The sequence below is a fragment of the Vigna unguiculata genome, chromosome 6 (genome assembly GCF_037176805.1).
Source record: "Vigna unguiculata cultivar grain cowpea cultivar isolate G323 ecotype 2 chromosome 6, ASM3717680v1, whole genome shotgun sequence".
Classification (NCBI taxonomy): domain Eukaryota; kingdom Viridiplantae; phylum Streptophyta; class Magnoliopsida; order Fabales; family Fabaceae; genus Vigna; species Vigna unguiculata.
Genome location: NC_140797.1, coordinates 24741702 through 24753518, shown reverse-complemented (window position 1 = coordinate 24753518; position 11817 = coordinate 24741702). Strand labels below are relative to the sequence as shown.

Sequence of the window (11817 nt, the reverse complement as noted above, 5' to 3'; positions counted from 1 at the left end):
AAATGGATAAGGATGAATTGATGGTAGATTTATGAGATTCCTTAGTGAGGATAAATTTATTTTGACCATATAGAGAAGCTTGTTCGAAATTCCGATAGTTTGAAACTTCATGGTAGTTGCAAAGAGACTTGTTGACTTTCTAGAAGACTTGTTCTTACTCTAAACATTAAAATTCATATGTCCTACTACACACCTCTATTTGTAAATCCATACGGTAAAAATGAAACCCTATGTTTCTAGAACATCTCGAAACATTTTGAGCTCAATCCAACAATTAACAAAACAAGAATCGAATGTTTTCAAAAATAACTCAAAATAGGACGTAAGTGACGCTACTTCAACTTTTGAAAATTATTTCTCTAACCAACCATAGGCCTATAAATCTATTTTTCAACTCAAAATTTCAAGATAATGTATGAAAAATTCATAATCAAAAAGATAGATTGTGTTCTTAAAGAAAACTTGCTAAAGTAAAGATTGGAGATTTGAGATAGACCCCATACGTTGGTGATGCTAATTATAACCTAAGATGGAAATGAATACCTAAGGTGTTGGATTCCCTCTCCTACTTCAATTTTCTCACAATAGTTTATACATGTTTTTCTCTCTTTTTTTTTTGGATTTGGTGAAGAAGATGTGGGAAATGAAGTCCTATTTATAGGAAAAATCTTGCACAAATCGATAAGGATGAATTGATGGTAAATTTATGAGATTCCTTAGTGAGGGTAAATTTATTTTGACCATATAGAGAAGCTTGTTCAAAATTCCAATAGTTTGCAACATCATAGTAGTTGCAAGGAGACTTGTTAACTTTATAGAACACTTGTTCTTACTCCAAACATTAAAATCCATATGTCCTACTACACACCTCTATTTGTAAATCCATACGATAAAAAGGAAGCCCTATGTCTCTACAACATCTCAAAAAATTTTGAGCTCAATCCAATGGTTAACAAAACATGAATGAAATGTTTTCTAAAATAACTTAAAATAGAACGTAAGTGACACTAGTTCAACTTTTGAAAATGATTTCTCTAACCACAGGCCTATAAATCTATTTTTCAACTCAAAATTTTAAGATAATGTATGAAAATTTCATAATAAAAAGGATAGATTGTGTACTTAAATAAAACTTGCTAAAATAAAGATTGGAGATTTGAGATAGACCCTATACCTTGGTGATGCTAATTATACTCTAAGATGGAAATGAATACCTCAAGGTGTTGGATTCCCTCTCCTACTTTTTGATAGACCCTATACCTTGGTGATGCTAATTCTCACAAGAGTTTAGACATCTTTTTCTCTACTTTTTTGGATTTGGTGAAGAAGATGTGGGAAATGAAGTCCTATTTATAGGAAAAATCTTGCACAAATGGATAAGGATGAATTGATGGTAGATTTATGAGATTCCTTAGTCAGGGTAAATTTATTTTGACCATATAGAGAAGCTTGTTCAAAATTCTAATAGTTTGCAACTTCATAGTAGTTGCAAGGAGACTTGTTGACTTTCTAGAAGACTTCTTCTTACTCCAAACTGTAAAATCCATATGTCCTACTACACACCTCTATTTGTAAATCCATATGGTAAAAACGAAGCGCTATGTCTCTAGAATATCTCTAAAAATTTTGAGCTCAATCCAACGGTTAACAAAACAAGGATCAAATGTTTGCTAAAATAACTCAAAATAGGACATAAGTGATTCTAGTTTAACTTTTGAAAATTATTTTTATAACCACATACCTATAAATCTAAATCCAATGGTAAAAGTTATGTACTATCTTAAGAACTCTATATTAAAATTTCATCTTGATCAAACGGTTAACAAAGTAGGAATAAAATATTGACCAAAGCAACTCAGAACTAGACAACATGTGGAGACCTAACTTTTACACTAAAGTGCGGGAATTAGTGCTCCTTCCGTACACCTCCAACTTAAAATTCCACTGGTCATAGTGAAGAACTATGTTTTAAGAATGCTTTGTAAAATTTTCAGCCTAATCCAACAATGCATGAGGATTTGATCACAGTGTTACTTAGACAACTCAAAAATAGAAAGTTGTTAGCACAAAAAAAAACCATTATTTATAATGTACAAAATTCTTTGTCAATTTAGCTAGAAAATCATAAAATTACTTCATACTACATATTTAAAAAAGAGAGTTAAATATTATTAATATAAAATAGAAGGTGATACAGTACTTATGTCACTATACACATCTTAACTATGGACAAGAGGATATATATATATATATATATATATATATATATATATATATATATATATATATATATATATATATATATATATATATATATATATATAATAGAAATTGTTAAATGAAGATAAATATTATCTAAATTCCCACAACAGCCTTGACCAGCTCAACTAGCTTAAGGTGTGCAGTGAGTTGAGGAAAATGGCCAATCATGTCTATGATCTCCAAAGTGGCCACCCCTTTCATCTTCTTCTCCAAGTACTGTCCTATGCCAACTGGAACTGCCATGTCATTGCTTGATTGGATGATGGTGCATGGTGTTTCAACCTTCTCAACCATCTCCCTGTAGTCACTGTAAAACACAGATTTGGCTAAGGACACTGCAACTTCACCACCCATGCTTTTCAAGCACCTCATGACTTTGTGAACAGAGTCACCATCATTTGGATCCACTGCAATGGGAGCATATGTTGAACACCAATTTTCATATTGCAGCTCTATGGTGGAGACCATTTCATCAATGCTTGACCTCTCAAAACCACCAATGTAATCATCTGTGTTTATATACCTGTGCATGTAATCTCATCGTAATGTTAAGAAAATCACTTGTACAATTATATTTTGACACTTAATTTTTATTTTTTTATAATGATATTTTGATACATTTCAGGTTATAAAAAAATTGTCAAGTTGTTAAATTTTTTTTTTTTACATTTATATAAAATTATGTTTTACTTTTTTTTATAAATACAAAAATTTACTTTTACTTTTTTTTTCTACTATTTTATCCTATTGTTACTTTTAGTGTCAGATAATCTTTTTCCAAATATTTTCCTAAGTAAATATAACAAAGTTAAATATTCAATATTTGTTCAAAGAGTTATTACATGTGTTAATTCTGAAAATGATAAAATGTAGAAAAGTTTTGGTCTCAAAACTTGTTATCTTTATTAATAATTAAAAAATTAATTTTTTTAAATATTAATAAAAACATGTTGCATTATATTATATTGTTATTACTATTATCATCATATTATTATTGATTGTTTTAAATATAGATATTATCGTAATTTTTTAAAGGAGTCGGCCGGCTAGGAGGCCTGCTTGGTTTATAAAAATGTATATAAATGCTGCAAACTTCCAAATTAGAACTTTTCAAAGTATTGCAACAAAGATTCGAGTCAACAACACATTAGGAAAGCTACACAATACTTTTTTTTCTAATCACTTGTAACAAAGAAAATAAGAAAAAAGAGTTGACTTTTCACAAGTTAAAAATTGATTTATACAAAAGTTAAAAATAAAAATATAAAAAAGTTATCTGAAAGAGTTTTTGAACTGTTTCGGCAGTTTTCTTTTATTTGCTTTAGGAAAGAAATAAAAGAATAACATATACATAACTAGAAACTCTTTCGTATAATAACTTATTAATGTTTTCTTAATTTATATATATATATATATATATATATATATATATATATGTATATATTAAATTTTATATTTTGTACCTTTCAAATTTAAATTAGCGTATATAGTCGCTATGATTAAAAAAAAACCTTAATTACTTAATTTAAGTGTCTTCTGTATATATATCTTCAAAAATTTTAAAAGAAAACTACATATATTATAAGATATCTAATAATTAAAATACAAATCATCCACTACAAGAAAGTTCTTAATTAAAAATTAATTTTAAAAATAAAAAATCATTAGTTATTGTGACGAATCTAAATACCGATTTACAAAATTAGAAATTATTGCTTACTAAAATAGTTACTATTGTAAATAAAAAATTATAATTGATCACTAAATTAGTCACTATTAATTAGAGGGCTAATTCAGAAACTAATTCATTTTGGTAACCAAAATCTGAGTAGCTAATTTTTAATGACCAATTTTATCTGGTAACCAAAATCATGATAGCTCATTTTAAGGACCAATTTAATTATAAATTATAATTTTTTATTCATAATAATGATTATTTTAGTAACCAATCATTTTTAGTTTTATAAATTATTATCTAGATTGATCACTATAGTTACTAATAATTATTGATCATTAAATTTGGTCATTATTTAAAAGTTTTCTTATAATAATAATGATAGATTTTCATGTAAACACATGTAATAAGTTAGTCACATAAATAAAGTCTTCTATTGATTAAGTAACTATAAAGACAAGTTTTTTCAAAGCACAAAATCTAAACCTTTTATTTTAAATTTGAGAGACTAAAAGGAAAATTTTCTCCGACACATAATGAACACTAATGTTTCAAGAGTATGGTCTTCAACAGAAAAAAACATTGAACTAAAATTAATAGGAAGAAGAAAAAACAAGTTAATATACAAGGTAAAATTAATTGTAAAATGGTTAGAACACCCAATAAGTTTTTTTTTTTTTTAATTTATTCATTCTTTGCTCATAAAAAAAATAAAATAAAATAAGATGGTTGAATAGAAGTAGAAGTGACCTTGGGGAAGCAGTAACAAGAATGAGATTGTTGAAGAGGTGAGGTTTTTTAATGGAGGCAATGCAACCAATCATAGCAGACATGGAATGTCCAACAAAAGTGACGCATTTGAGGTTCATCTCTTCTATCACACTCATCAAATCATCAGCATAAGGTTCATAGGATGTGTACTTCCCATGCTCATAAAGACTCTTATCTGTGACAGTCCCAGAAAAAGGCCAATCAAAGAGAACCAGAGTGTAACTTTCTGCCAAAAGGGGAATCACTTTGTGCCATATCGACTGGTCTGTTCCAAACCCATGACACAAAACTATGGTTTCTTTCCCTACACCTATGCTTCTAGCATTTAAACTTGTTGAAACCCTCTTTTCTGGTGTCGCCATCATTCAAAATATTGTTCAGAAACAAGGGAGCAAAACCAACCTTGAACTATAGACTCATGTATATAGCTTCTTCAAGCTGGTTTTGTTAGTGCTTATCATCTCAATTTATAGAAATGCAGAGAATAAAATACAAGAAAATGGAGTGGTTACAAGTTGGTTTGTCTTGTGCCGTTTGTTTGGTTATAGTGTAGCTATCATGAAATTTAGAAAAATGATGGAACCTTGACTTTCATCTTCTAAACAAATTAAATTAGTGAGATTGCTTATTGAGGATGTAACACCCTATTTGATTTACCTAACCATATCATAAAATATATATGTTTATTAACCAACATTCATATATTATATTCATATAAAATTTACAAAATAAAGTAGTTTTAAGATAGTATATTCGCCCACATATATGTACATAAACACATAAAACAAAGACTTAGGTCTTTTAGAACAACTTTCTGCACCTGCAGTAATTTATATTGATGCATTAGGTATAATTATAATGAAAAATCATAAAAAAAAGATTAAAATAGTAAGTTATTGAGAACTAATATATATATATATATATATATATATATGTTTTGATATTACTTGACTCTAATTTTTCTCTTACATTCAACTTACAACTTCATATAATATTATTTTATTTGTCAAGAATTTGTAGATTCAAAAGAGACTGTGAAACAATACTTTTCCAATTCTTAAAGTTCACCATAAATTTAAAGGAAAATGATATACTGACCCCTTATTTTGACTCCACACTTGACTCCCTGACGTGGCATGCACAGGTGGAATTTATTTTTGAAATTAAAAATAATTTTTTTGAAGCATTTTACTTGAGACGTGGCAGGTTTTGGAGAGTGGGTTTGGGCGTGAATATTGAGCAGGTCAGAAGCACGTTTTGGAGAGTGGATTTGGGCGTCAAAATTGAAAGGGTTGAAAATTAGGTTTTCGTGTGGAGAGTGGGTTGCGCAGAGACAACAAAAACGAAAAAAGGGAAAAGAAAGAAAGAAAGGAAAAACCCACTCGAAGGGAGAAAGGAAGAAAGGAGAAAGGAAGAAAGGAGAAAGGAAGAAAGGAGAATACGTGACTCCATACGAAGGGAGAAGACGTTCCTCCTAGAGTTAGGGTTTTTGTTCATCTCCATTGTTGGATTCAACTTCGTGGTTCGTAGGTATGTTTTATTTTTGTGCGTTTCTCCACTACGACAACAGGTTTGTGGTATTTTTTTCCGAAGTCGTCGTTGTGGGTTTTTTGGTTAAGGAACTGAGATTTTTTTTTGGTTTTCGCCGGCATAGTCGAGTCAGTTATTGTTTAAAGACAAATTTAACATCTATCTTGTACAGGTGAATGACCACAACACTGTAATCGAAGACGAAGCTTGCGAAGTTAGGGTTTTTGGTGCTTTCAGTTGTTCGATTCAGGCGGTGGTTGGTAAGTTTGTGTTATTTTTCCTTTTCTGTGATTTTGGTGCTTTGATAGGTGCATGAATACTAGTTTTCTAACTAGGTTGATGAAATCTGTCTTATTTTATTGTGATGACCTGTTTGCTCACAAGTGATGACCTGTGTTGCATTTTGTGCAATAATGTGGTTTGACTCAATTTTGTGAATTCATACTAGTCAATAGTTGATTATGGGGTGATTAAGTATGGGTAATATGCGTTCATTTGTAGTTATTTCTTTGATGTGGTTTCATACCCAAGTGGGTTAAACTTGTATGATTTATTGATGATGACTTGTATGCATCCAAGTGATGAGTTGTGCTGCATTTTTTGCAATCATGTGGTTTGACTCAATCTTTTTGATCTTCCATACTACTTTATTCCATAATTGATTATTGGGTGGTTCTGTTTGGATAATGTGAGTTAATTTGTAATTATTCCTAAGATGTTGTTTCATTGCCAACTTGATTACACTTGTGTGATGTATGAGTGATGACCTGTTTGGTCACAAGTGATGATCTGTGTTGAATTTTATGGAAGCGTGTGGTATGACTGAATTTTTGTGATCTTTCATGTGATAGCACTCAATAGTTGATTATGGGGTGATTATGTATGGGTAATATGCAGGTGATGTAGTATGGGTAATATGCGTTCATTTGTAGTTATTTCTTTGATGTGGTTTCAAACCCAAGTGGATTAAAGTTGTATGATTTATTGATGATGACTTGTGTGCATCCAAGTGATGAGTTGTGCTGCATTTTTTGCAATCATGTGATTTGACTCAATCTTTTTGATCTTTCATGTGATAACACTCAATAGTTGATTTTGGGGTGATTTAGTATGGATAGTGTGATTTCATTTGAAATTATCTCTTTGATGTGGTTTCATTGCCAACTTGATTACACTTATGTGATGTATGAGGGATGACTTGTTTGGTCACAAGTGATGATCTGTGTTGAATTTCCTGGAAGCGTGTGGTATGACTGAATTGATGTGGTTTCATTGCCAACTTGATTACACTTGTGTGATGTATGAGTGATGACCTATTTGGTCACAAGTGATGATCTGTTTGATTTTTTTCCTAAATCTGTCATCTATATTGATTGAAGTTTGTTGTGAATTGTTTCAGGTTGTTGTAGATGTTGTTGCCTCTGCAGAAGAGCTGACCAATCCCTTCGTTAAAGAAGGTTTTGAGGTATATGGACGTCAAACTAAGGGTACTAAAATAGTTGACTTAATTAAAAGCTGTTGAACAACAAGAAAGTGTGCTAGGGGAATTGCAAAAAGAACTTGAAGACTTGAATGCAATGATGATTGACAGGAAGAACCAGCGCCAACATCAACAGGGCAAAATGAAGTTTTCTGAGTTTGGTGAAGCAAGTGCTGGTCATTCGCAAACACCTAATTCGAACCACCCTACTGGCAGCATTGAATTTGGCAATTCTGGTGATAGGGGTAATGTGGAAGAAATTCATTTTCCAAATCAGGAAGCACAAGAATCCGAACAAAGCAACATGTATATGCGATGAAAGGATGCTCGGTTGCGTGTTAGGAGTATGGCAATAAGAACTCTTTTTGCAACATTTAGTTGGAGGAAGCGCCATAAGTAGTTGATTTAGAGATTTTATGTTTGTTGTAATTTGGATTTGTATTGCTAAATTTGTTATTTTTTATGTTTAGACATTGTTGACGTGATTGATGACAATTTCCTTGTTTGGTTTAGTCATTCATTTATGGAATTCTGAGTGGTTTATGTTAAGTGATAGTTGGATGTTGTTCATCTTAATTTTGATTGAGTGCAACTAAATTTTATAACAGGTGAACAACAAATACATATGTGGTCCAAAATTTAGTAATATTGGTTACCACACAGATGACAAATCAGTAATTATGTGCAAGATGTTGTTCACAGGTCAACACTTAATATATGATTGATCTACATTTAAAAATCTAAAAGTTATTATGTCCAATTTTTTGGACCAGGTCACTACTTAATTGTTCTTGAGTCATCATATAATTTGATTACAGATAACAAAAATATCATGTTGGAGTTGTGGATGAATTATGCCACACGTAGTTTGTTGTTGTTTAATATGTTTCATATACGCAATAAAGGTGTTATATTTCATTAAGTATGGAGTAGTTATTATCAATTATCACACACCTACTTTGGTAAGGTTTACTTTCGTAGAATTTATGTTAGCAGAGACCACGAATTTGGAAGGTGTGCAAAATGTTTATTGTAGGTCAACACTTAATGATTCATTGATAACCAATTATTAATGTTAGTGTTAGGCATGTATGTTATGTTCCACTTGTACCACAATTTTCCCACAGATTCATCATGGGCAGTAACCTACATTAAATTTTACTCTATTTATGTGATTGATTGTAAGTGAGTTTCATACTATAACCTTTTTCATAGATCATAAATTATGAATGTGTGCAAAATCTTTATCGGTGGTCAACAGTTAATTGTACATAGATGATCATATAATAAGTTAAACTGACAGTTACATGGATATCACAGTGATAAAATAAGTTTAATATCATAGATGTAGTAGATCATTCCAACAGTGCCATGAAAATTAAAATTAACAACGAAACCACTAAAGTTAAAAATAAATAACCTAAAAATTGAAGACATTAAACAGTCATGAGTTACTAAAGTGATATATTATCCAGAATAGAAGATTGAACTTTAGAACTCTCCCCAACCTCCAAACATGGAATATTTGTGGATGGAGGAACCATCCTCTGCAGTATATCCTCCACATTAGCAGTGTTAGTAGGCTCGACATTGGGCTGCAAATTGGGTCCCATATTTGTGTTGTCATTTGCGTTTGGACTGGAATTTATACTGGGCTGGGCATTGGTTTCCACATTTTGTTTCCGAGGGTATTATACTGACATCAGTGTAAGCTGGCATGCTTTTCCCATCAAATCTTTTGACGCCGTCCCATATCTCAAGATACTTCAACACCATAATACCACAATCATGCCTGACAGTGGTTAACAAAACATTTATTGAGAGCTTCCTAATTACGTAACCAAATTCATGTCTTACCCTATTACCCCACTTACATCAACATCAAATTCAACACATTTACCAACCATACTAAGACCTAGGCAGATACAAGCATCATAAACCGATAACCCCACCAAATGTTGACCCACCAAAAGTTAAATCACTTAAAGATTCCAATTATACCTTATCAACATTTTTCACCACCTTCTTCTTCTTCCCCTTATTGTCTGCTTCCAGAATACATTTGCGTTCACGTTTACTAGACATCTTACTTAAAAATCCTAAATAACATACCAAGTTCATTGAAATTCATCAAACATATATCCACAAAGGACCAAATATAACTGAAAATTTATCACGTGCACCAAAGTAAATAATATCATAAACAATTATTGACTGCTATAACAAAATGGATAAAAAATTGGATTAATAAACTGATAGCAAAAAATGTATCACAGGTCATCACTTGGGTGCACAAAAGTCATCACTAACAAATCAGACATCTTTAACCCCACTTATTACAAATCACATCTTATTAACCAACGTCATTCACCCCAAAAACACGAATTGACTGCTATAGTCTGAGTTCAAAAAATTCAGTAAAACCACATTGTTACAAGAAATGCTGCACAGGTCATCACTTAGTTGTACACAGATCATCACTTAGTTGTACACAGGTCATCACACACAAAATGTGACAGATTTAATATACTTATTCACAACTAAATGCTGCTTATAAGAAAGTGATACTAAACTGTGCAAAATGTTCTTAAGATGATACTAATCTATATTGTAGACTTATGCTCAGTGCTGTTGATTCATGTATTCATAAGCTTTAATTTCTTTGCAGTCTAAAAAAGCACACATTTTGTGGTTTAACAGATTTATTATTGCAATGAGAACAAAAGTTTAGGCAAGAGGTTCAGGACTGCCATTAATAAACAGTTCAGCAAATTACTACTCAGGTCTCCATACACGGTTGAACTCCTCTACAGCAAACACCCTCCCTATCCGCAAACCCTAACCCTTTCAAGGTTTAGCCGCCACACAGATTATGTTATCTTCCTTCGCCAGAATAACCCCTCTAGAAACCGCTGCCCTTGCCGGTGAAAATAGAACCTACAACTGTGACCACAAAAGGGGATAAAGTCAGAACTCATACCTGTGAACGCGGGGGAGAAAGGAAAGAATGTTAAAATTTTTGACCAATAAACCCTTCGCCATCTACAATGCACACCCTGCCGGTGAGAAGACAGTTTCGGCGACTGTTCGGAGACAAGAGAGTATGGGTAAGACGGAGTGCGCGGGAGAAGGAGAAAATAGAAACGCTTAAACTCCTCCGCTACAAGCCACTTCTGGTAAAATGCTTCAAAAAAATTATTTTTAATTTCAAAAATAAATTCCACCTGTGCATGCTACGTCAGGGAGTCAAGTGTGGAGTCAAAATAAGGAGTCAGTATATCATTTTCCAAATTTAAATGCTAATATTCAATCCATTTCAACATTTGAAATTTGCACATATGGACATAAAATTAAAATGGACGTAAGATAACAAGCATAAAATAAATGTCTCTACAATATTTATAAAACATATTCTCTAAATATTTTTAGTTAACTTAGATCTTAACATCATAGTTTAAGATAAGTTCATTAATCAAATAATTGTATGTCTAAAATGACTCATTGGTACAAGAATTTTCTTTATTTTCTCACCATTTGTTGATTTCATTTGCATTATTTAAACATTATTGAAATTAAATATATCCTTTCACACTACACCATTTAGTAGCTACAGTAACATTTAGGGTTTAGGGTTTAGGGTTTAGGGTTTACTCAGCTACATTTATTAAAAATGTTACTATAGATATAATATAGTTACATTTTCTTAAAACTGTTACTACAAAGAATATTAATATTAATATTGTAACGTTTTTAAAAAATGTCACTATAGATAATTACACATTTTCTATTTTTAGTAACATTTTTATTTTCATAACTATTAAAAATGTTACTACACATTAATTTTCTAAATTATAATAATGTTTTCTAAATAAAAATTATTATAAGTTATATTTTAAATAAAAGTTATTATAAATTATTAATTTATATTAATAATTATATAATAATATTTTTAAATAAACACTACAAAGAATTAAATTTTACTAGCCAATTCTGTGTTAGATTTTTTTTTTCGTTTTATCATTCTGTGTAACCGTAAAAAATAATTTAATTGTATAATTGATTTTAATCTACGAAAAAATTAATTTAGGTTACCATTTGC

General features: G+C 30.9%; 1 protein-coding gene across 1 annotated transcript; it reads right to left on the bottom strand.

Annotated features, from left to right (window-relative positions):
- Positions 1–2315: 2315 nt before the first annotated feature.
- Positions 2316–5143, bottom strand: LOC114188792 (strigolactone esterase D14-like). Its single transcript, XM_028077437.2, has 2 exons — positions 4688–5143; positions 2316–2785 (listed from the first exon to the last, which is right to left on the bottom strand). Exons 1-2 carry the CDS (start codon positions 5071–5073, stop codon positions 2356–2358), a joined length of 816 nt encoding a protein of 271 aa, XP_027933238.1. The 5' UTR covers positions 5074–5143; the 3' UTR covers positions 2316–2355.
- Between the last annotated feature and the right edge of the window lie 6674 nt (positions 5144–11817).